General features: G+C 42.7%; 11 protein-coding genes across 11 annotated transcripts; 4 read left to right on the plus strand and 7 right to left on the minus strand.

Moving 5' to 3' along the window:
- Nucleotides 1-75: 75 nt before the first annotated feature.
- On the minus strand, nt 76-3,018 carry NMA111 (Nma111p; the record flags this gene model as incomplete). Its single annotated transcript, XM_002551969.1, has 1 exon — nt 76-3,018. One exon carries the CDS (start codon nt 3,016-3,018, stop codon nt 76-78), a length of 2,943 nt encoding a protein of 980 aa, XP_002552015.1.
- Nucleotides 3,019-3,296: 278 nt separating this feature from the next.
- On the minus strand, nt 3,297-4,577 carry ORC6 (origin recognition complex subunit 6; the record flags this gene model as incomplete). Its single annotated transcript, XM_002551970.1, has 1 exon — nt 3,297-4,577. The coding sequence occupies one exon, from the start codon at nt 4,575-4,577 to the stop codon at nt 3,297-3,299; it is 1,281 nt and encodes a 426-aa protein (XP_002552016.1).
- A 430-nt stretch (nt 4,578-5,007) lies between these two features.
- Nucleotides 5,008-7,968, plus strand: SET1 (histone methyltransferase SET1; the record flags this gene model as incomplete). The annotated part of the gene is made up of 1 exon (XM_002551971.1): nt 5,008-7,968. The coding sequence occupies one exon, from the start codon at nt 5,008-5,010 to the stop codon at nt 7,966-7,968; it is 2,961 nt and encodes a 986-aa protein (XP_002552017.1).
- A 200-nt stretch (nt 7,969-8,168) lies between these two features.
- On the plus strand, nt 8,169-11,117 carry MSH1 (mismatch repair ATPase MSH1; the record flags this gene model as incomplete). The annotated part of the gene is made up of 1 exon (XM_002551972.1): nt 8,169-11,117. The coding sequence occupies one exon, from the start codon at nt 8,169-8,171 to the stop codon at nt 11,115-11,117; it is 2,949 nt and encodes a 982-aa protein (XP_002552018.1).
- A 41-nt stretch (nt 11,118-11,158) lies between these two features.
- On the minus strand, nt 11,159-12,598 carry NAF1 (RNA-binding snoRNP assembly protein; the record flags this gene model as incomplete). Its single annotated transcript, XM_002551973.1, has 1 exon — nt 11,159-12,598. One exon carries the CDS (start codon nt 12,596-12,598, stop codon nt 11,159-11,161), a length of 1,440 nt encoding a protein of 479 aa, XP_002552019.1.
- A 779-nt stretch (nt 12,599-13,377) lies between these two features.
- SPC98 (Spc98p) lies at nt 13,378-15,897 on the minus strand (the record flags this gene model as incomplete). Its single annotated transcript, XM_002551974.1, has 1 exon — nt 13,378-15,897. One exon carries the CDS (start codon nt 15,895-15,897, stop codon nt 13,378-13,380), a length of 2,520 nt encoding a protein of 839 aa, XP_002552020.1.
- A 121-nt stretch (nt 15,898-16,018) lies between these two features.
- On the minus strand, nt 16,019-18,814 carry FAR11 (Far11p; the record flags this gene model as incomplete). The annotated part of the gene is made up of 1 exon (XM_002551975.1): nt 16,019-18,814. The coding sequence occupies one exon, from the start codon at nt 18,812-18,814 to the stop codon at nt 16,019-16,021; it is 2,796 nt and encodes a 931-aa protein (XP_002552021.1).
- Nucleotides 18,815-18,910: 96 nt separating this feature from the next.
- LSM12 (Lsm12p) lies at nt 18,911-19,261 on the plus strand (the record flags this gene model as incomplete). The annotated part of the gene is made up of 1 exon (XM_002551976.1): nt 18,911-19,261. One exon carries the CDS (start codon nt 18,911-18,913, stop codon nt 19,259-19,261), a length of 351 nt encoding a protein of 116 aa, XP_002552022.1.
- Nucleotides 19,262-19,349: 88 nt separating this feature from the next.
- TEP1 (putative phosphatidylinositol-3,4,5-trisphosphate 3-phosphatase) lies at nt 19,350-20,690 on the minus strand (the record flags this gene model as incomplete). The annotated part of the gene is made up of 1 exon (XM_002551977.1): nt 19,350-20,690. One exon carries the CDS (start codon nt 20,688-20,690, stop codon nt 19,350-19,352), a length of 1,341 nt encoding a protein of 446 aa, XP_002552023.1.
- Nucleotides 20,691-20,822: 132 nt separating this feature from the next.
- NRK1 (ribosylnicotinamide kinase) lies at nt 20,823-21,614 on the minus strand (the record flags this gene model as incomplete). The annotated part of the gene is made up of 2 exons (XM_002551978.1): nt 20,823-21,482; nt 21,555-21,614. 2 exons carry the CDS (start codon nt 21,612-21,614, stop codon nt 20,823-20,825), a joined length of 720 nt encoding a protein of 239 aa, XP_002552024.1.
- A 2,406-nt stretch (nt 21,615-24,020) lies between these two features.
- Nucleotides 24,021-24,689, plus strand: CIA2 (iron-sulfur cluster assembly protein CIA2; the record flags this gene model as incomplete). The annotated part of the gene is made up of 1 exon (XM_002551979.1): nt 24,021-24,689. One exon carries the CDS (start codon nt 24,021-24,023, stop codon nt 24,687-24,689), a length of 669 nt encoding a protein of 222 aa, XP_002552025.1.
- Between the last annotated feature and the right edge of the window lie 41 nt (nt 24,690-24,730).

Raw genomic sequence — 24,730 nt, forward strand, 5'->3', positions numbered from 1 at the left:
ATATCTTGATATAAATGCTCCTGTATATACTAAATGAATGATTCGGCAGCACTAAAAAGAAAGAATAAATCGCAATTAATCCGAACGCGCATCTGTCTTGTTGAGTTCGTTTTCAATCCATTTGCCGGAAGATGGATCTTTCTTCAGCTCAGCAGTAGGGAAGTAGTGATAGTTGGTTTTCAGAGAAATTGCAAACGGGACGTTGTCAAACGTTACCAGTCGAATTTTGCAGTATGTGTTGTCTGGAATGGTTTTCACAACCTTCACAAAAGTGTCGAGGTCAGGCGTCTCAATTTCGTTGATGTGGGTGATAAAATTAGTGGCTGCTATGCCGTACTGTGTTGCAGGTGATGATTGTCCTCTGAAAGTGCAATAAACACTGCTAGGAATATCCATCATAGCTTGCAAGACCGCGTGATGTGGTGCCTGCAAAATGCAGCCAGCAAAAATTGCGAAGTGCGACGTCTCATTGATTTCACGAGTTTTCACGGAGAGATCCACGATCTTCCCATTTCTCACGAGCTTAAACTCAAGCACTTGCTCTTCGTTAGCTCCTTCACCCGAGGTTACGATTCCATCCAGGTCCCTCATTTCTTTAACAAGTTTTCCTCCAACACACAAAATTACGTCGCCAGGATACAACTTGTCTTTCTCGTTAGTGAAGGACACTCTTGTAACATTCATGAACTGAAGTCTGTTTTCAGACTCTTGCTCCATTTTAGAAATCCACTCTTCAGGGACTCCGCGGATTCTGGCTTGTGCAACAGAAATTGAGCCGAACCCTGCATCGACGATATTGATTCTAGGTTTCTTGCCCTCTTTCAGTAAATCGATTACAGACTTCAAATCCGCCATATCCAGGCCCATCAAGTATACCTTTTCTTTCCCGTCCTGAATCTCACCAAGGAATGATAACCATAACGCCCTTACCGTCCCATCATCATCTGCTAAAATTCCAGAGTTGCATCTCGAGCTTACGTTGCAGTCGATACCAATGGCTTCTAAATTCGTGGCTCTGTACCTAGGGATTAAGTTGCTTGGCACACTCAAAGAAGAAATGTCCGTCACCTTTGTATCAGAGGACACAAGCCTGTTGTTATGGGTGTATCCAATAAAGTGAGCCTTGTCGCCCCTCTTCATTCTGGCAAAAGACAGCTTTGGAGTTTCAACAGGAGCTAAAACTAAAGCAGGGTCATACTTTACAACAGCGTAGTTCTGAGTAGGATGTAGGAATGTTACCTCAGCAGGAAGGATCACCGAGTCTGCAATTGTGACGAACACGTCCAGGCAGTCGTGAGGTATAACACGGCGCGAGACAACAACATATCCTTGGTTAGCATCGACAACAAGTCCTGATGCTTTTCGAGGCTCTGCTGAGAGTGAATCAAGAGGTATAGGGGAAATCGAACTAACCATCACAAGACTTCTGGAGAGCTTGGCTAATTGTTTATTGTCTATCGAAAGGTCAATGAATTTGGCCTCGTGAGAAACTTCGGGAAGAGGAGGCAAAGGGTCGGCAACGTTTTTGTAGTCCCAAATACCCGTCGTGTCATTTCTTTCATAAATTCTGAATTCACTACACCAATGGCGGTCGATGTAAACACTGGCAACATGGGGAGAGTGTTGGTCCGTTAAATGGTGATACCTCACCGTTACACGCTTCCGGTCGGGCACTTTCTTCATTACTTCAATAAAAGTTTCTAACGTTGGAGTTTCTTGGTTGTCAATAGCGTCAACGATCCAGCCAACTTTCTCCTTTGAGTCGAAATTGAAAGAGCCTGACGCGCTACTCAAGAACACACCACGAACAGGGATGGCATAAAACCTGGCCATCTGGTAAGAAAGTTCATTGAAAGTGGCACCGCAAACCTCTAAATAGGAAGATGGCGTTATGGCGTGTAGGTCACCAACTTCGCAACTCACCTTAATGTCTTTGCCCCCACGTTGGATCAGCAGCTCAATCGTTTGCCCTACACTTCTATCCAATATATCGTCAACTTGTATGAAAGAAGCTATCAACTCACCATTGATGGAAATAAGCGTATCTCCTTCTTTGATCTTATTGTCACCCGGACCTTCTCGTAGCACTGTTTCAGCCACTAGCAAGCCGATGCGATCTGGGAACTGTTTGCGCGCATCCGCTTCACGATCCGGTGTTAGTCCTAGTCTTCGACATTCATCATAGGGCCTTAAAATCCACTGAGTCTGAATAGTGCCTCTGGTAACGGCTTTTTTGGCTCTGATGCAGTTAAGTGCCCTCAGGATTCTGTTTACAGGTAAAAAAAAGTCTGTTGAAGCTTCTGTCGAACCACCGGCTTGAAGGGCAACCGCATGTCCATCAATGTTAACGACCGGTGAACCAGACGACCCTCCTGAAGCTGATGCCGCGGCCTGGATGTATTCTGTGTTGAAGTCATTGTATGTTAGTTCACCATAATCTGGGGCGTTCCTGTCAATTCTGCTGATAAATCCTGCCAAAATACTAAGCTTTTCGCCTGCGTCATTACCAATGACCCTGATCTCAGATCCGACTTTCGCGAGCGAGGGCTTAAGCTCAAGTGCGCAAACTTGCATATATTTGATATTTTTTGGGTCAAACTTCAAAAAGCCGAAGTCATGAACTGGGTCTCTGTAAATGGGAATGACGTCACATTCTTCGTGGTTGTCAAAGACGGCATAACCGACAAATGGACCAGCACCAACAACATGCCTGTTGGTGAGAATTATGCCTAGTTCAGAGTCCACAACAAACCCAGTAGCTTCGGAAACCAAGGCCGAGTCGCAGTCGAACGGAGCCACCTGCGAAAAATGTATGGACACCACAGAGCTCACAACCTTGGATATGGTGGTTTGCCACTGGGCATTGTTGATTGGCTCCTCAACGATTTCTTCCTCTACAAACGAAACTTCCTCATCAGAGGAATCGAAGTGCCCTCCGTTGGCGGCTTGTAGTTTAGTGCGGCCATTGCACTCAGAGTCACTAAGCTCAGAGTGCGTTCTCTTAGCATTTAAACTCATGGTGTGAAATTTTCTGATCTGTTCCTGTTTTGTTCAGAAAGCAATTGAGTTGACAGATTAGCCAAATGAAATAGTTGGAATGCGTCACTCACTTAATAAAGAGAAGCAAACTGAGCACAATGCAAGTTGTGTTTAAACGCGCTGTGTAGAATTAACTTCCTTTTGTATAAATTTTTCTAAACTTCAGAACTAACGCTAAGATGATTAAAAACTGTAATGGTCAAGGGTTATTACATATCACATGATAAATCAGAACTTTGCAAATTGGAAGCGCCCTTCTATCCGTCTCTTAGTGAAATGTCAGTTATTATGTTGTGCTTCCAAATTTCAAATTGCTCGTCAGTCGCTATGTTGGTAGCGCGCTGAAGCATGTTGCCAAGTCTTATCGCTATGGCTTCCTCATAAACAACCCCATCGAAGTAGTCATATTGAACTTTGAGATTGCGATACCACTTTTCGCCATCAATGAGTTCACGCACAATTCGCATTGATTCCTTTATTTCCGTAACGTCGTTGGTTTTCATTAACAATGACATTTTCTGGTATAGGTACTCATTCACTCTTGGATCTTTTCGTCTTTTCTCATTGAAAATGACTTGGCAACAATTCAGGATCAGACCACAGACCAGCTGAAATGGAAACACTAGGTAAGTTGCGTGTTCAAAGAATTGATCAAGAATGCGATATGCTAGGTCGCTTGGAATTTCGAAATGGTTACACAACTCAACGATCTCGGCGGCAGTCATTTTGTAGTACTTTTTGTAAAGGAGACATGCGCGTGCACTGTTTGGGGCATCACCACGATCCGGGATCCGCCTTTTCTTTGGAGATGGGGTTTTTGCGCTAGCTGACGCACTTCTCTTGCGAGGAGTTACAGGCATACTTGAATTCTCCACTTCAGCATACCGTGTACCCTCTCTAACCTCACCTTCTCCGCTACTAGCTGAGTTAACCTTTCTTGAAGCCAGAGTGAGATCTCTTTCATCTTCTGCGTCTTCAACCTCAAAAGTCAGCTTTCTTCGAGTAGTTCGTATTTTGTTTGCTTCGTCCTCAGTTGCTGGCTCCGGAGACGCTGTTTGTTGATTTTCTAATGCTTTTGGCGGCAAGTTTGCTTTAGTGGGGGTACCGAATAGTTGTTTTCTCATCTCTTTGGGGTCCATGGCCGTGAAACGGCCTCCATTTTTCACAGGGCTCCTTTGTTTCACAGGACTTGGCGACCACCCGATGCTTTTGACTGGCGAGCTCGTCAAAATCGAACTTTTAAGAATATCAAGAAGCTTGGTTGCCTGCCGCGGCTCCAGCGGGATTTTGTCTCTTCTGTATCGCAGGTCAGGCTCATACTTTTCTGAGAGTTTCTCGGCAGCAATGAACGCACAAAGATGTCCTCTGGCAGTTTCCTCATGTTGCTTTAGCATCACCTTTGATAGTGAGACATTGTATAGTGTTGAAGTTGTAGTTTGCAACTTCTTCAGTCGACCTTGAGACCAATCGTTCTTTGGATCATCAAACTCAATACTCAAAATGTCACACACACATCTCCTCACCTGCTGCGTAGACATTAATCACTAGATGATGTTTCTTTAGTATCCTTAATTGTTTTAGGAGATTGCCATATGTTGATCTGCTTGGTAGTTCATTAGATATTTCATTTTCAATTTGATCAGCTGTAAAGTAAATACTCGCCTCAAATACACTATCAATGGTAGCCAACGGGAGTTAGAGGCTATTCTGTCACCGAATGCCAGGCTCATTAACAGCAGCGTATGGCATAGAGGGTGAGAATGAGAGCAGCAGTCTTCCCCAGCTAAACTTGGACCTTCTGTTGAATATCATAATATACGTCAATACATCGAAGCTCTTTTTTTGTATGAGAGACGCGTTTTACAGTACCTTTCGCAGCACATCGCGACCAGTAAAGTTAACGTCTTTTATTGTTTCGGGCTTTTTTTGCTCACATTTTGGATTCTTGGTGACCTCCACTACTTCGCGATGTCTGACTACTATGGCCGAGGCTACGATTCACCGTATCAACGATATTCCAGAGGACACAACGGAAGAAGAGCCGGTAGGCGACACGGTGGTCGGCCTCCTAAGAGGGAGTCCCATCAATATGGATACTCGCGAAGGGATGAGTATCTGCACGGTGAAACATACTTTCCGCCTTCCTCTAGAATGTCCAAACCGGTAAACGCGGTTGTGGAACCTTTAAGACCAAAGCCTCAGCTAAGGTTCAATAATGACAGCTTTAGAGAAAAGTATCATTACTTCGATCCTGTATCGGAAAAACTACTTCATCGAGACGAAATGAAGTCATGGGCTTCGGAAAAGCTTCCAAAGACGGGATACGTCATTGTACAGGATCAATCAAAAGACAAAACGCGAGCCGTCATGAAGCCAAGGTGCCCTGACCAGAAGGCAGTTGACCCGAGGTCACAGAGCTCTCCAAGCCCAGAAAGCGGCGTTTATAGAAAGCGTCGCAACCAGTTAGTTAGCTTGCCCAGGCTGGTATATGACAAGCACTCCGTTGGCCCGCCACCACCAAATGAAATTGTTGTGTACCCGGTTTTCCGCGATCATTCAAGTGCAGTGCAGGACATTGCAATCAAAAACTATTTTAGCACGTTCGGCGAAATCTCACATTTTCAAAGCTTCAATGATCCAATCAGTGCCCTCCCGCTGTATGTATATGTCGTGAGATATACGGGGCCTCCAGGGAATTTGGATGCACCATTTAGAGCAGCTTATAAAGCTGCGAAGACTTTTGAAAATAGCCACTACTTTGTTTCTGGCTTCAAATTTGCTGTCTCCATAAACAGAGCTAATTATTCACAAAAGATCGTTGACGGCTTTATACAAGATAATATCAAGCAGGCAGCAAAGATAAAAAAAGAAGTGGAAAGGCAAAATAGCCAAAAACAAATATCATCAGGGCCACAAGCCAAACGACTACCTCGGGACTTGGAAAGAGTAGTGAATGGACGACCTTCTCTTCTTGTTCTCAAAAGATTTATTTCTATCCATGGTCTCACTGTGGAAGATTTCAAAATTAAGCTGGCAAAGTACAAGTTTTCAAGGGTCTTGAACCACTCGACTGGGATATACATTGTGTTTAATGATATCTCAGACGCAAGGGCGTGTATGTTTGTGGAAAATGACGTTTTGGCTATGCCTTCTAAAAGAAGGCGAACACCTGTCAAAGTTAGATTCAGTCTTATTGAATCTCAGCCCTCAATTGTAGCAACTGTGAAACGTGATGGACTTAGAGACCAGAAAAAAACCTACGCTTCCGAGGAACAATTGTTGGAGACCGCTGCCGACTTGATTATTGATGAGCTTGGAAGGGCGCTTGACAGGGACATAAAGAGGCGAGTTATAGGACCTTTAGTTTTCGATTCTTTAAATCCTGCCAACTATCCGGCTATTACGGCGAAGAAAGACGAAGAAGAAGAGCGCAAAAGTGAGCAACGGCGTGTCGCTGCCGAACAAAAGCAAGATCAGCAGTCTAAGTCCGCAAGCTTTGACATTTTCAACTTATATGGCGCGCGCTTTAGAAAGAAAAACTATATCAAAAGCCAGATAGGAGAGCAAAGCGAGCCTGAATACGAAAGCAAGCTCAAGTTCTCTTCTTCACTTAAAGATTCTGGGCAAGAAAAGCCAATGGCCCATTTGCTCAATGAGAGTTCCAGGAGCAATACACCACTTGCCGCCGAGAACTTCAAATCAGATGACGAACAAGCGCAATCTGCGGTTGAGGATGACGAAGATGAAGAGGGTTTTTCAGATGTTTCTGAGCTCCCAGAAAAGAAAATAAAAACTGGTTCATCTGAAGCTACAACTCCTGAAACTGAGTCCAACAAATATGTTTTGAACAGCTCGAGAATTCAGGAACTTTTGAGAATTCCCGAGAAATACCGCCCCGATGCATCTGAAGAGCCTAAAACGATTTATCCTCAGGATGACTTCGATTCTTACGAATTCTCTTCAGTTTCACTAGGAGATTTTCAAAGGGCTGTCAAAGACGAAGAGGATTTTGAGACTCTAAAAAATATCCTAAATCCGCCATCGTCAGCGCTAAGCAGTAATGAAGAGTATATTTTGCATTCCTTAGTCCACGAAGTGAGTACAGAAGCCGAAGAACGCCACAAGGTTTCGAAATTGCAGACTTCTGCCAATGAGGTTCCATTCGATGAATCCCTAAGAAGTTCAGCTGGCAGTTTCAAAGCAGGAGGGTTCAAAAAGATTCCTGACAAGCTCAAAAATTGCTATTTGCCTCATCGCAGAAAACTTCACCAGCCTCTCAACACCGTCTACAACCATCAGGATACCCCTGAAGCTGTCACGGATGTCCACCGGAATGAATCTGAAAAATTGGATATGGACGCACATGCGCAAGAGGTTTCTTCCTCACGGGTTAACCGCGCAATAAACAGGCGATTTCAACAGGACATTGAGGCTCAGAAAGCAATGATCGGATCTGAATCCGAACTTCTAACCTTGAACCAATTAACGAAACGTAAAAAGCCTGTGACATTTGCACGATCTGCAATTCATAATTGGGGCTTATACGCTCTTGAACCTATTGCCGCTAAAGAAATGATTATCGAGTACGTTGGAGAGATATTGAGGCAGCCCGTTGCAGAGATGAGGGAGCGCACATACCTCAAAAGTGGAATTGGGTCAAGTTACTTATTCAGGGTGGACGAATCGACGGTGATTGACGCCACAAAGAAAGGCGGTATTGCGAGATTCATCAATCACTGCTGTGATCCGAGCTGTACAGCTAAAATTATCAGAGTGGGTGGTAGAAAGAGGATTGTGATCTATGCTCTCCGTGATATTGCGGCTAATGAGGAGCTGACTTACGACTACAAGTTTGAAAGAGAAACAGATGATGAAGAAAGGCTCCCCTGCTTCTGCGGTGCCCCCACATGTAAAGGCTTCTTGAACTGATTTTTGGGATAGCTTTCCGCAGCATATATACGTACCATTGTATTATTATTATTAGGCCTTCGCATTTTATAGTACCTCCTGATCTTGAACACAATCCAGCTGCTATTATATGCCAGTTCGGCAGTGTTTACGAAAACGGCTGAGATCACCTGAAAAGCATATAATCGAAAAATGCACTGACGTGGCAAGGTTGAAAGTTGATGGGACGCTTCCTAAGTTACACCAAAAGGCTCTCGATTCCTAATGCTGGGATCCTAGGATATTGCGCTGCTCGCCCTAAGACAGGAAGTCTTCTATCCCATCTCTCGGGGAACATACATCAGGAACGCCGGTGCTTTTCTTCTGTTCCCAGCACGGAGAAGCTGACTGTACCGATAGAGCATGGACCGGGTACCGCTAATGCGGATGCGAGCAGACTTAATATAGAATTGGGTCTTCCATTGGATAATAAGAGCATTAAGAGGAGCAACCGAGGCAATAGGACTATAAAAAATTCTCTACCGCCCTCGCTACAGTACGTTCGTGATACCATGGACAAATATAAAGACTTTGTGGTTTTGACGCAAATGGGGTCATTTTATGAATTATACTTTGAGCATGCAGACATCTACGCTCCCAAACTGAACTTGACTCTTACTAGTCGCGAATATGCTCATGGTAAAGTTTCATTCGCAGGATTTCCTGTACAACAAGTCAATAGACACCTGAAAGTATTGGTCAAAGAACTGGGTTATAGCGTAGCTATAGCTGATCAATTCAAGAGAACTTCAGCCGCCAGTAATGAAAGCAATAGATTTTTGAGACGAGTAACTCGGATTGTCACACCTGGAACTTTCCTGGACGAAGCATTCGAAAACTTACAGGAAAATACTTACCTTCTTAGTATTGAATTCCCGGAAAGCTGTGTGCAAAAACTTGTTGACATTAACATGAAGGTTGGGCTCTGCTGGTGCGATATTTCAACAGGTGAGATTTTTGTTCAGCAAACACTCTTAAAAGATACAATATCGGCTGTCGCTAGAATTGGACCTCGGGAGATCCTCTTGGATGAAGAGCTGTTCTCTTTCAAGCTGGAAGAGGGAGAGTGGTACCCTGAATTTGTGGAATTGAAGAGATTCTTCATCAAATATCAAAAAATGCCCTCGAATCACAGAAGCATGAACACCTTCAGGTACCTTTTCAATAGTGGATATTTGGAGGGAGATTTTTTTCGGCTAGAAAATGTCTTACATGACTTTTCTCAAAAAGAGGTTGCAGCCTTGAGAAATATGTTACTATACATTGAAGAACACTTACCTGATACTGCAGTTAACTTACAAGAGCCCCAGAGGCAGCTCACAAATTCGCTAATGCAAATTGACTCACGGTCGTGCTCTGCCCTGGAAATCACCTCAACAATGCGAGCTAACACGAAAAAAGGATCACTTCTTTCGGCAATAAAGCGCACGGTAACGCCTTCAGGAAGCAGACTCTTATCACAGTGGCTTTCTGCTCCTTCTTTAGATACGGCGGAAATCAAGCGCAGGCAGCAGCTTGTGACTTTATTTCGAAATAATCATGAGTTGACGGAACTTCTTATCAGGACACTCAAGCAAACTTACGATATGCCGCGCATTCTTCAAAAGTTTTCTTTCGGTAAAGGAGACGCCACTGAATTATTGCAGCTATCACATTCTTTGCAAAAGGCTGAATTTATTGGGAAGTCCATAAAAGCTAAATGTCGCACCAAACAGGGCGTTCTTGGAAACATTTTGAGTTCCGTCATAAGTCCTTTAGAATATGACAAACAGCTGATAGGAAGAGTGCTTTCTTCTCTGGATGAAGACCAGTTAATGAAATTCACGATGCTTCAATCTGAGTCTGAATCTGAACTTTGTGAAAAAGACCAAAATCTTGAAAAGAAAGATGTTGACGCCTTTGGTGAATCAAGCCTTTGGGTTATTCGGCCTGGCGCGGGCACCAGAATTTCAGAATTGCATGGCAAACATCAGGAGCTGCTAAAGAGGCGGCGAGAGCTGTGCAATCGGTTCGAGTCAACTATATCAGATAGCGTTCAAGTTAAAGGTGTTCAGTTGAGGCTAAGGCATACTGGCGAATACGGACTGTACATTTCAGCGACTTCTACCAATATTAAATTGCTTTGCAGTTTAGTGAAGGACGGAATGCTCTTTCGAGGCAGCCCTCTCAAGATTTTGCAGAAGTCCTCTCAAAGCTGCTGGTTGGACCACAGATTATGGACTGAGCTGGGCCAGGAGCTGGAGTATATTGTTATGAAGATCAAGAGAGAAGAAAACATAGTGATAAGCTCGTTCAAAAAGGAATTTATAAAAAAGAGCTTCTCTATACGACGCGTTTCTCAAGTTTTAGACTATCTCGATGTTCTCACTTCCTTTGCCAAACTCTCGACTGAGAAAAATCTTTCCTGCCCTGTTGTTGATACTAGTTCTGACTTGGACATCAAAAGTGGTCGTCATATAGTGGTGGAAGACGGATTGCTCTCTAAATCTTTGCAAAAATTTACCTCAAATGATTGTCGACTAGAAGCTAGCAATCTTTGGGTTATAACAGGACCAAATATGGGGGGCAAATCGACGTTTCTCAGGCAAATTGCAATAATTGTTATTATGGCCCAAATTGGTTCTTATGTCCCTTGTGAGTCAGCTAAAATTGGTGTAGTAGATAAAATCTTCAGCCGGATAGGTTCAGCAGATGACTTGTACAATCAAATGAGTACTTTTATGGTTGAAATGACTGAGACGGGCTACATTCTTAAAGGCGCTACCAAAAGATCACTAGCTATCTTGGATGAAATAGGGCGAGGCACGAGTGGCAAGGAAGGGATTAGTCTTGCGTATGCGGCTTTGAAATATCTTGTCGATAGAAATCAATGCAGATCGCTATTTGCCACTCATTTCGGTCAAGAGCTGAAAACGCTTGTTGATAATCATTGTGATGAGGCAGTTCGAAAAAAAATATCGTACTATAGATCTGGAGTTTATGACACAGGCGGAGATGATTTCTGTTACGATCATAGTCTCACCCCTGGAATATGTAACAACTCTGATGCAATAAGAGTTGCAATGAGAGCAGGATTTCCTAAGGAGGCACTAGATAACGCCCGAAAAGCTTTGAAACTCTCTGATACTTAAATAAACACCTGCAATTATTATAGTTAGATATTGCTTTTAACCTATTGTGATTGATTTTGATGCTGTCTTTGTTGGTTCATGAGAATTTGCTGGAGCTGTAAGACCTGATCCATGTTTTGTGTTTGTGCCGCTACTGGTTGTTGTGGGGGCGATTGCGCTTGCGTGTAGGGATAAGACCCAGGAAACTGACCTTGGGGATGCTGGGGTAGATGCTGAGGATGAGGCATAAGATGTTGAGGAGGGAGCATTTGAGGGTACTGAGAATATGGATGGGTGAAAGGATTCCCAAATTGCTGAACAGCCGGTTGAGGTGGAGGGGAGTACATTTGGTGAGACGCGTAAACTTGTTGCGGATACCCAAAAGTTTGTTGTGAGGCATACTGCGGCTGAGGAGTAGGCACATGCTGCTGTTGAGGGTAGCTACCTTGCGACTGAGAAATAGCAGACGTGGAGCGACTAGTCTCATGTTGACGTTCATTGCGAGGCTTGTATGATGAGGAGGATGAAGCGTATTCAAAAGCTGCCGAAGCCACTTGTCTTGGCTTGGGCTTAGAATGCGCACTGTTAACGCTTTTTTTGGAAGGAATTGGACCCACGTTAGTTGCATTTTCGTTTTTCCTTTTCCTGGAATTTTTCTTTAATTTCTTGAACTCCGCTTCCTTCTCGTCATCGGAGAACTCTTGTTCATCCTCTGGAAGTTCCTCATCAAACCCGTTAGATGCGTCAGTTCCTCTCATACGTTTTAGTTCGAAAGTGTCTAGCCAATGCGCTTCAGGCGCAACATAGAAAACTTTTGCCCCCGCCTTACTCCGCAGTGCTTCAAACTGTTCATTCTTACTTTTAGGAAGTAGTACTCTGTAAAATGGAGATTGGAGGGGGCCAAAAACTTCACAGAGAGGACCAAGGATCTGCCGGTCCTCCAAACATAGCAAAGAGTTCTCCTTGAGAACGCGTTGTTCAGCCGAGCTCACTGATTGTACGATTATGTTGTAGTCAAATGCTGATTTTATAAAGCCAATTTCCCGAATAGGCGTATCTGGGCCAAGCTCGAAGTCTTCAGGGATTTCAAAGATGGGCTCTTCATTGAGTTCGTTTTTTGACTTGATAGGACCATGGACTGTATCGCCCTCCTCATCTTCTTCATCTAATCCGTCTATTAAAAAGCCCTCTTCTTTACTGGAGCTCGAAGAACTGTCATCTGAGTCCTCATCTTCGGATGATGAAGAACCTTCGCCTGCATCTAACGACGGTAGCTCTTCAGAGACCTGCGACTTGCTAACTTCGTGAGCCCCGTTCAACATTGAGCTCTCTCCACTAGAAGTCCTTTCTGACTCTTCGACTGCAGCTGTTGCTTCAGCCGAATGTGTCACATTTTCAGCTTCCTCATCGCTACTAATTTCACCAACATCAACATTGTCTTCGATGCCAGTGGGCTTTTCCTCAGGGTTTAGCAAGGCTTTCGAAAACGTGTCAACACACATTGGACTTTCAAGACTTGCGGGATTACAACCTTTCTAATCTTGCAACAGAGGAATGAGATCATGGCTCTAATTCTGCACAGGCCCATAAACTCATCGCTAAAAATTTGGTAGCGACATATTAGTCACGTGAACAAAAAGCATCATGTCCTCGATTTTGTCAGTTTTCTTCTTTGGGTTTATTATGTAATCAGGGACCTTCACCTGGAATATTATGTGTGCCTCCGCTCAGTGAGAAAGAGACGGATTCATGATAGGCCTCCTGCGCCAATTTTCATCGAACACGTTACAGCTGAACTGTCGTGCCAGCCAAAATCTGCGGAAAAAACCTAAATTCGCCGAAATGACACAAGTGCTCTCATTGATCTATTCTCAATGTTTCGGGTAGTCCTTCTGATTTGATGCAAATTTGAAAACTCGTGTTTTGAAACTCAAGACGATGCCTTTCCACACTTTTTTGCAGGTGCAAGCGTGCTAAAAGGTTTTCAAGTACTCCTTATCCCTATTTCAAGCGGAACTCATAATGCCGACAACAGATCGCAGATGTAAAGATCCAAGCTTCTGTTGACTTTCTTGTGGAAACTATCCCACTACTATTTTCCTGAGTAATTTTGTGTGGAGAAATCTAAGAAAACCAAGTTCCAATGATTTAATCTGCTTCTAAAGCCGTACTGAACACATCTCTACTCTTCAAACCTTCATCGCGGTCTTAACCCCAAATTTCATGAGATTAATTGCTATCACCAAAGAGATTGAAAAGCAGAGTTTTAATGATCAAGTGGTTAACGCAGAATTCTACTGACACTGAACAGCTCGGTATCCCCATCCGCTTTCAGGTCTTTTATGAAGTAGTAGCATGTCTTTTGGATCCACCTATAACGGCTCACAACCTTTCCTAGGAGCTCGTTCAGCCGCGACAGTAGTGCTGATATCCCATCTTCGTTTTGCAAACTCAGTTGGATGAGGAGCTCATGAACAAGTTCGTTGAGCTCGGAGTATTGTAAAATAAATTCAAAAATTTCCCCTAAGATCACAATTAAGCTAGAGGGGTAGTGTTGATTCGTGAAAGTTCCCAATTTTTTGTGCTTATTAGAAGAGTCTAAAAGTTCATGGCCCAACATCGCCTGGAGATAGTGATCATGCATTTCTTTCAATTCATCGATTGTGTATTGCATATTATGGCATGAACTGCTTTCACGTTTTACGCCTAGTTGGTGCAAAAGTTGGGATTGGGGCCGCAAAATCCCGCTTGCAACCTTTAATCCGCTTTTCAAAACCGTAACATTAACTTGGGTTTCGGAACCTGGTTTTTCCATAGAAAGCTTTTTTTGAAGATTGCGGAAGTTTTTATCAATTATTGATTGAAAGCAATAGGCTTCAATTTTCCTGTTGAAGTGCTGTACGTTATGCTTTAATGTATTGATCTTATCCATCTTCTTCATAACGTCCCTCACCAGAGGTTGATTGCGTCTCAGTCTTTTAAAGTCGCGCATCAATGAATTATTTCTCAACCATTGCTCTTGGAAGAAGAAGTTATTCTTCTTTATTCTCCACAAAAAGTTAAAAAGTCGGAGATACTCCTTCCTTCCTCCATTGTGATTGAAATCAAGGACGAATGTAAGGGGTTTTGCCGGCAGGTAGTCGAGCGTAAAGACATCCCATCCGATTGAACCGCTCCCCATTTCAAGAACCCTAGCGTCGATCCCGTTAACAATAGAATTTAGATATGGCTTTTGCAGAAACTTCTTCAATGATGATTTTTTAATGGATTCCTGTAGACACCTAGTCAGCTTGTAGCTTGGCAGAGATACGGAAGGTTCTTGAAGGAACTCAGAAGAATTTTGTATCATTTGGTCTATGAAATCACCTTTCCCCATAAGAAGAACATTCTTTAAAAGTCCAAGCACGCCAGAAAAAGCGTATTTCTCTTCGAGAGCTTTCCGGCAAAATGAGATTACTTCAACGTAGTGCGAATGAACAACACTTTGAAACTCCGTGGAACCTTCGCCATTCAAAGAGCGGTAAATGGATGAGAACTTTTGACTACTGTCGTTAACCCATTGTATTTCTTTGCAATCTCTCTCAAGAAAAACACGGGTCTTGCCAATCATGAATATTTCATCCGCAGTTAGTTTTGGTAAAAAAGAAGGAACTTTTTCTGCTGAATATTGAAGAGCTGTTGCGTTGTGTTGCGAAGAAGGCACAACTTCCACAAAAAATTCCTGATGTGCCTCAAGCTGCCCTCGGGTTAGCCAATTGATGACGTATTCGTAGTATAGGGTCGCCAGCGATTGGTAAGCGGATGTTGATATTTCCTTTACGAGAACATCTCCGTGATTTTTCAAGTTATGCATTTGTGACAAAAGCTGGTCTCCTCTCAATGATTGAAGATTTGTAATGAAACTATGGTAAATGCGAAATTCAAAAATGAAATGGTGAATCTCAATATACAGGGCTCTTAACGACTGTATTTGTGGATTTTTAGAAAGCGTGTTCACCGTACTCATGTAGTGGTGAAGTTGTGTATTAATGTGAGCAATAAAAGCAGTTTTGAGGGGGGAGAGCGTGCCTGACGCTTTATAGTCTTCGACGCGCTTCTGTAAATATTGGTAAAGCAGCGCCACTTCGAAAAGCATGTGAAGTATCCCGCTTTCACCGTTTGGAACATTGTCTGGGATGTGTACGCTTCCTTTATCGAATTTGAATAAATGAGAAGTTGTCGCTAGCAAGGTGTATGGCACGGACTTTAAAATTTCTTCCTCGGATGGAACACCACTGTAATATGGGTTAGAAAGACTTGCAAGCGACGTTGTGTTTTTAGTCTCTCGTAAGTTGCCCCGGTAAGCTGACGACAAAATAGACCTCCTGTCAGAATAGCGATCGATATTTTCAAATGACTCTGCGTAAGCCAGTGTATTCTTTACAGGCGTCATAATGCTATCATGTTTTTCTAGAGAGTTGAAGCTAAGTGGGGGCGCTGGCCCGTTGAAGGGCGAACGCTGCGGTGCTTCATCCAACACAGTGCGTACAAACCTCACGTACGCCAAAGCCTCTTCGCTGCTAGATGAACTAGCAATTAACCTTAGAACATTTTCCAACTTTTGCCACTTAGGTAGATTCTCCTGGCCGATATCAGCTAGACCTCTGTACTTTTTCAAAATCATAGAGACCCCTTCTCCGCTGGCGGCTGGTGAGTTTAATATGGCTATTATGTCTTTTATAAGAGGTCTTAAAAGAGCCAAAGGAAGGCTTGTGGAAACCAATTCGCTAATCACAAGCGAAACCTCATTCTCTAGTTCCATAGAAGAAGCGCTTCCTGGACTTTGAATGATCCAATTGTACCAAAGACATCACATTTGCACAGAAGGTAAACAAATATCCACAAGATCAACTTAATAATAGTCATTATTTACGTGTACTCCTTTAGTGTACACTGGTCAAGATCTCAGCTTCTTTGCTGAAGAACGAGAAATCGCTTTTATCGTGATAGCCCAGGTGCTCGATTGAAGGTTTGTAATGCAAAAAGTTGTAAAACTGAAGTAAAGCTCGCAGTGCAATCTCTTGCCCGCAAGCGTCATTCAGTTCTCCGGTTATATCTTTCCCCGTAACCCAATTATCGCTGAGTTTTAGTCTCCTGTACAAGTAGACACCAGAAATAAGATCCATATGTTCTGATTTCCATTTTTTGTTTTTAAAAGGTGTGAGCTCCTGGGTTATCTTAAGGATGGGCTGATAGATGTCTAGATTGAAAATCTGATAAAATGTCTTGAGAAGCGTCCCGATCGCGAGAGGTAATTCCTTAAGTCGTTGGGTTTTGCAGCCGGTAACTTTGCTTAGAAGCCTCAATAGATATACCACTGTATTCAAAAATCGAAGGTCAAGATTTTCATGGCTCAACACGGTCTTATTCGTTGAGATATCGTAAGAATCAGCATTGTATGAGGAGCATGCTTTCCAAAATGAGTGTGTGGGTTGCAAAACATTACCAAACACTCGCTCCTGGTACTTGTCCGTGTATGTGTTGAGAAGGCTGGTAACGATGCCGATAAGCTTATAATCATGAAGGATCACACAAAATTGTTCAAATTTTAAAATGTGGCTAAGCTTTAGCCATTTCATCAAGAGGTATAGACTTGAGCATGAAGATTTGAGCACTATTTCTTTAGATCGGATAATTTCAAGCTGCGGTGCAGTTTGCAGCCCTGAGCTTTCATCCTTCGTGTCGTCGCGGACATATGTGCGGTTATTCAAATTGGATTCCATAGTTTGCAGAAGAACATATGCGATTGAACTTAAGCTGGGAAGGCATTTTTTGTAGAATTCTTCTATCCTAACCATTGTTCTAGCTTCCCCATTGTTCTCATTATTGTAGTGATACAAAAATTCAGATGGCGATTCGTGTGTGGAGCCCCACCCTCTTTCTTGTTTCATGAAAAGCTCGCGCTCATGCCAAAGTTGTCGCGTGGAAAGCTTTATCTCCACATTTTTATGAAGGATGTCAGTGGCTTCCAAAACGCTAAATGGTATTTGCGTTTCACCTTCCCCACATCCTGGAGCACGGATCCGCGACGAAAGCGGGTCAGACCCATCTGTATCATCACAAGGGTACAGGGAAGGGTATGCCAAATTTGTTTGAAATGATTTTCGTGACTTTGAGCCTCGCATTTGGGAAGTGGGCGAGGAGCACGGGGAAGGCACTGGAGTAGCAATATGGCATTCTGGAGCGCTAAGGTTAGAGTTAAGCGTGCTTTTTGATTTTGGTCGAGGGATTTCCAAAAACTGTGATAGGGAGTTTGAGTTATCAAAGCTAGCGGGAATATCAGATTCAGGTGGAACAAAAGTAGGAAACCTCGATGTTACATCTTCCCTGAACGCTTGGTAGTCCAATGGACTGATTGCTAAGGCGCCGGGGCCATTCTCTCTTTTCTTAATGTTGTGCTTTTTGTGAACGTATTCCTTAACTTCTTCGAAGTACTGCATATCACCGAATTGAAGCAAAAGAAGCCGATGAAAGAGTATTATTACAATTCTGATTCTCATACTCAAGCGGCTATTCCACCTCCAGTACTCGATGTATTTTACGACAAATTCGAGGATTTCTTCTCTGTAGATTTCTTCAATTGCGGCTTCTGTTTCTGTTACACACTGCCCTTTGGCTTTTGATTCCACTAGAACATTAACAAGGAAAAACAGTATGGTGCTGCAGTTGAAGAACAGGTTAGTGTAATGCTTTAAGTGAGACTTTCCCTCTCTACAATGAGAGGCAAACTTTTTGAATGACTTTAACAGAACGCTTAAATGCGGCACAAGCAGAAAGTTATTGTTCTTAATCGCCTTAATATGCTCAATTAAACTCTTCTTGTTTCCGAATGTCCCCATGCAAATGTAAGCAAGCGAAAGGGTACAAGAAGCTTCGTTATTGCAATTTTGGAGATCTGATGTCAGCTGCTCTAATACAGAAGCAGCATACGAATGTTCCACTGTGAAGCGGGTAGGACTGAAGCTCTTTTCAAAGCAGCGCTTTGCGTCGCCCAGCATGTTGTAGTCGACAGAGCAAAACCAGTCGGGGAGCTCATCATACAGGGAATAAAAATCCTGGATTGACCATTCCAACGTTGTTCTCGAAGATTGAAATATAGAACCGTCTTTCTCGATTTCTTCCGCTCGTTTGTTAAGTTGATTTTGAAACTCTTTATCCACGGGTAAGTTATAATCGATGTCATTGTTCAAAGTTTGGTCTGTGCCTTTATTAACATTAGCTTTTGCAAGGTCTTTCAAGCTTCCGCTACTCGATGAAGGGGAAATAGGGCCATCTATCTCATCCACATTAGCGAAGTCCTCATTCTCTGCTTCTTCCTCGGCGTCTTGATCTAAAGCATTATTCTCTTGGTCATCGTCTGAGTGATCATGCGTGTTCGGTGGCGAACTTGATATTGGAGACCCACGCACACTCCCTCCGTTGGGACTTGTTTCACCCAAATGCAACTTTTTGTAAAGAATATTATCAAGATCTTGTAGCAAGTGTTCTTCGGCTTCTGAGGACGAATCGTTGGCATCTTTATTTGAAGAATTCTCTGGACTTAAATAGCCATTTCGGCGGCCTCCTTTCCTTCTAAGGTCTTTTGAAGATATAGATCTTATTAACGGAGATCTTGTCTTCACCCCTTCTGGCATAGCAGGCCTAATTTTTGTTACTTCGCAACCAGCAGGCCTCAACATGAATGTTATTAAGAATGATCCCAACCTTGAAATTATTAACAAAATGCAGCTTCACAAAGCATCTACAAAAATTAGAGTAAACAACCACAAAAGGAAATGAGCATTAGCCTCGAACATATCCTTGGCTTCAAGGTCAAAGTCACGAATGTTTTGGATGTCGCCTCAGCCGGAAACATATACTCTTACAATTCTTCGAACAACACAATAACGCTTCAACTGACCAAAAGCGCGCATCACGCACAGCAGTTCAAAGTCATCAGGCTGTCGTTTATAAAGAGCCTGGAAGTAATAGGTGAAAGGCCGACTAAGAACAGTTTCAGAAAGGACTCAATGAAGCCAATCGAGATAAGAATAGAAAATGTGAGAGAAGCTCTCCAAAATAAGGTTCAACAGGCTCAAGGCGCTACAGCGGCGATTCAGGAACATATTGTAACGGCGTCTAAATAGCTCGACCGCTGGACATTCTTTCGTTGGCGTTCCTCCCTGAAAGCGCTGAAGTGGTAAATATCTGCTTGCATTTCTACATAGGCTAATTTTATAAAAGCTGCCACCTTAACGTAAAAGTTTCGAAAAGTTTGAAGCCTTTGCTTTGTAATCCCTTCATGCCATCTAGCTCGGCCCACTTTATACTAAACATTGCAAAATTCTTTCTATCGCGGCATCTACTTTGCTCATTCGCGAGTTTGTCAAGGGTATAATGGTCCGTTGATTCGCTTCGACTGCAAGCAAGCGTTTCCCAATAAAGATTTATCCAAAAATGTGATATAGACGTCAGTTGGGTAACATTATCGATAAATGCGCTACCCTTATGCCTAAGTCCGAATGAAATTCGAATGTCGCTCTCAGTAATTCGTTGCCCCACTGAGACTCTATTCAAATTGCTGTGCGGCTTGGAGTCTATAGACTGTTCTTTATTATTAGTATCAAAAACATCAATTAGACCATCACGATTACGGTTGTAAATTTGGATCTTGATTGACATAGTGTAAGTTTTTGATTCTAACTTGACAGGAGCTGCACTTAATAAGTGAATGATCTCGAAACTATTAATCATGAACTGTGCACGCGTCAACTCAGATAATATTTTTGACCAATTTGAGGGATGGTCAGCTTGCAAGAAGCGTTCATGATACCCAAGGTATCTTAGCTGCGATGAAATTGTTACACCCTGCGTCAATCCTACCTTAAACCTGTTGTTAACAAAAATCTCGCGGCCTTCTCTTAGCGAGCACCGCATGTACTTCATCAGATATGCAACCACAACAGAACCTGACCGGCCTTTACCCAATTTGCAATGAAGAAGGACAACTCTGGACGAATCTTGGATCAAGTACTCATGCATATCGTCAAGTATTTCTTGGAGAAGGGTGAAGGGTGGAGGCGAATGATCAAGCCATCCGTACCGCTGAATATAATGCCCAACACGTTCAAGAAGAGACTCCCGAGTACTCGAAAGAGATTGTGTCGAAGCACTGTCATGACCCTCTTTGCATGGGGACTTTGTTGGGTCATAAATGGTTGATAGAAGGGGGCCTGCGGAGGCAGAAGCTTTTTCGCAAAAGTTCGAGAGCTCAAATAAGGCGGTTACCAAGTCCTCGTCACTATAGTCGGAAGCTCCTTTTTCAGCCTTAAAATTGTATATTTTCCAATTACCAGCCCCATGATGCAGATTCAGGTACGAGATCAAGTCCTTTAAACTATTTCTGTACAGGAGTTGTGGATACTTGATTACGGGGTATGAACAAACAATAAGCTCGCGCGTAATGTATGAGAGATCTAACGAAAACCCAAGATCATTTTTGTGTACTTTAATCGGCGACGAGTAGACAGATCGTAATATGTTCTCGGGCGTGAAGGCCTGAAGGGAAAAAGGCATGAAAAAGTACTTTGGCAAAGCACCCGCGGTCGGAATATATTAGAATTAGTGTCTTCATTCATGGTTATTAACTTATATCGCTGAACAATAGAACACTTCTGACATCCACCAAGTGTCAGAACACAAAAAAATTCACTTTTTTTGTGCCATCGACACAACACAATTACAAACCCACAGTAATGCATCATTAATATCAGTGCTATCATCATTAATAAAATCAAGGATTCCGGAACCTTTCTTGAGCACGCCCTCGACATTGCCATCTTCAAATAATTGAGAGTGGCTGCGAGCATACGAAGAATACACAAATTCATCGAAATAGTATGGAGGGTCAATCCAAAACGAGTCCAATGTCTGATATCCGCTTCTAGCAGCCCGGCGCTTCTTTAGGGTCCCATAAGGAGCTCTAACAAGCAGCTTTAAGTCAAATTTCGACTTTATGTTTTGATCGTTAAACATCATGAAGCCATCGACAAAAACAACCTTGGTATTTGTCCCCTCGAAGGCCTTTGCAAACTTGGTTTTGACCTCTTTTTGAGTTTCAGGTCTCACTTCAGCGGCTCCAGAATTGTCATGGTTGTTGTTATGGATTAAGGTCGTGGATACGCTACCTGTTTTTTTGATGTGATCGAGCTCCTTACCGAACAAATTCATGTCTAAAGCTTCAGGTGAATCCCAGTCACGTATTTGGTATTTATCGTTGAACGGAATATCTTCATCGTGCTTGAAAAAGTCATCTTGGTGTATCAAAACAGCAGTAGGCAGCAGTTCCGCGGACAGTTTTGCTAAGGTCTGTAATAATACGAGTTAGTTACGATATTCCAAATCCTAATGCAGGATTATGAAACATTGTTCTTCACATGCTGTTTTCCCACTCGACGAGCAGCCACTGATCCCAACAAGAAGTACCTGCGGAGACTCCATTGGCAAGCGTTAATTTACGCTTTCTGTTGATTATTATCTCTGATATGAATCATATTAGTCTCATTGTAAAATCAACACATTACTTACGAAAAATCGAGAAAGCTTCACTTTTCCTAGATGACAAACAAGGCAAGATTTGCCGCCCGAAATCCGGTGCCATGAGAGTTTCTGCTTCGCTCGTCGAAACTAGACCTTTTCAGCATTGGCCACCGCTTTCTCTTGACATACTTTTGTGGCCGTAGAATGCTTTTTAAATTATTTTGGCTCATATTCCGTTCGGTAAGTGAGAAGATGCCTGCCAAATTATCGTTTTATTGGAATTACTTCGACAAGCTCCGAAATTCAGTTGCCCGGTAGTTCAGAATTTTCTTTAAGTATGTGTGTGCCAGCAAAGGAGTGATGTGTTGCTGCAAGTTATTTGGGTATAGGGCATGAATCCCGGAATGTGACTCTACAGAAAAGGAACCTTTGACGGTATTAAACTCAGGAACTGAGCTGTTGAAGATTTTTCAATGATTCTCTTATTCACACATAATAGCTTTGTGGACACTGAAAAACCTTGGAGAAAAAGTCTTGTGAATGGATGAGATTCTGGTGAAATAGCTGATATTCAGGTATATACAATTGAATCTGGAAGCACGTAAGAATCGGGTTCTATAAGCGCTTCAATAGGAGGTTCAAGCTCGTATTTCACCGGTTCTCGAGCTTTCTATGGGAGGAGAGGGAGTGGTTTTATTCGCTAACAAAGCCGTGTGTGCGCCATAAAGCACAAGAAGGTAATTGCCTTGTGTTTCAAAATATGCTCATCAACATGAAACTTGATTCTAAGCTTGGCCTCCTCACCTACTACCTTCGAGTGATTTTAGTTTAGCTGTTGAAAGTTTTTGATAACGAAATTCCACCCAATGAACTCAAGTAGCTGTTGTTTGGATGAGCTACCACGGAAACATTTCGTTTCCGCGGCCATTAGCTTGAGGTCATAATTTGTTGAAGCCCAACCGCTTAGAAAGCAATTTGTTCTACAACATGAGCTGGCGATTATATTTGGCTCGATAAATCGCTTTTTAGATAGCTTTGTTGATACTTGTTATTCAATTTTGTTCAGGGCAAAATGTTGAAAACAGATCTTTGAGCGTATTCAAACAGCTTTAACTTTTATACCAGCATATCTCATCAATTTAGCCACAGCACTACAATAAAAGGCAAAAGAATCTGAGAATTCAAGGCTGCTCTCCAAATATTTGTCCTTTCTTCCCGCAAATAGTCGCGTGCTTTCTCAAGGACTTTTGTAGTATTGTTACTTTACCATGATTGCCTTGGGGGACCTAGCTACTGGTTCATGGACGATGGGAACGACCTTATAAATGGCGGTTACAAACTCTGGTTTTTCATGATACTTGCTGATCGTGTAATTCCTTGGGGAGAATGGGATTTTGAGTCCCTATTTTAGTATTTTACTGTGAAGTATTCTACTGCGATTTGCGCTGGGCTCAGCTGAGGGTATCAATTAGCACGCAGCTGATAGCCGAAAAAATTACAGTCAGCACATGTTTCCAAGGAGTTGATATTATCTTTTAGGTTTGAAACTCTATGAATTGTCTGCCCGATCACTATAAGTTCGAATCTTTGAACAAGAAACCATCATGTTACGACCTGTCAAATAGAAGGTCGCATTATATTGGACTGTGAGACTAAATCTGGAGCGCTCATCCAAAGAAAAAAGACAAAGGTTGGCCCACAATACGCTTTGCAGATTAATAGAAGCGTCTCGAACCAACTAATGTTCTGTGATGCGTAAGAAACCACAGAAATCTCATGTTCTTTCCTTCAAATGTTAATGAGCACATCGTTAAATATGATGTACATTATGCGTTATAACTACCCTCTGTCATGTCAGGGCGAAATAAAGTGATTTTAAACAGTATGTGGGGTAAACCGAACATGTCCGAGAACACACACCTTATCTTTTCAGCTCCCAAATGCACTATCCTGTTATGGCCTCAGTTTTTACTTTTCTTTGTTTAGTCGAAAGCTTACCTCTTTCGCTACAATCAAGAGATGTCTCTTTACTGGTGACTGGATATGAAATGCTCGCAAAGCGCAGTACACAAAAGGAGATATTTACGGCGGACACTGGAGAGAGTAAGCTAATTGCGACGCTGCCTAAAGATATGATGAAGCACACTATACAAATAACTAGGCTAGAGTCAGATTGTTGCGCAGAATTCCAAACACAAATGAAAGAATATATCACGTGCTCAAAACTGCGTTTGCACAGCTTGCACAGGGACTAAGCATTTTACATTTGAAAGTGCATCTAAATGAGGACAGTTGTTTGGCAAAAACTGGACACTACGACGAAAGCGCCATAGCTATAGAACTGTATCCAACACACCTAAACTCACGATGTCAGAGTTCATCAATGAAAATCCTGATATTCTAGACGAAAATCTCCTTCCTTCAAGGAAAGAAGAGGAGGGAGACGCATTTCAAGATGAAGCTCTTAACACAGTCAACTTGCTACGAAGGAAGCGCCTTTTGAAAATACATCAAACCACAGCTTGCAAGGTGTATCGAAACGTCGAGCTAATAGACAGGCTGAAAGCACAAGAGATGGCTCTTGACCAGGTTCCAGACCTGACTGCATCTGAGACCGAAGAGTCTGACGAAGGCGAGCCTGAAGATCCTATCGACGCGCAAGAAATCTACGACATGATCGCGCACATCTCAGATCCCGAGCATCCTCTGACCCTTGGCCAGCTTGCGGTCGTGAACCTCCCCGACATTGAAGTTAGCGAAAGTAATGACAAATCGAAAATTTCTGAAGTTTTAGTCAAGATTACGCCAACTATTACACACTGTTCTCTAGCTACGCTGATAGGACTCGGAATACGCGTGAGACTTGAGAGGTCGTTACCCTCCCGCTACAGAATAACCATCTTACTGAAAGAGGGCTCTCATCAAAGCGAAAATCAAGTTAACAAGCAGCTCAATGATAAGGAAAGAGTTGCTGCTGCTTGTGAGAACGATCAGCTTCTGGGGGTTGTCTCTAAGATGTTAAGTACTTGCAAATAGGTCTTTAGGTTGTAAATGATTCAGTATATATATATGGGCAC

The sequence above is a fragment of the Lachancea thermotolerans genome, assembly GCF_000142805.1.
Source record: "Lachancea thermotolerans CBS 6340 chromosome B complete sequence".
In the NCBI taxonomy this organism is placed as follows: Eukaryota; Fungi; Ascomycota; class Saccharomycetes; order Saccharomycetales; family Saccharomycetaceae; genus Lachancea; species Lachancea thermotolerans.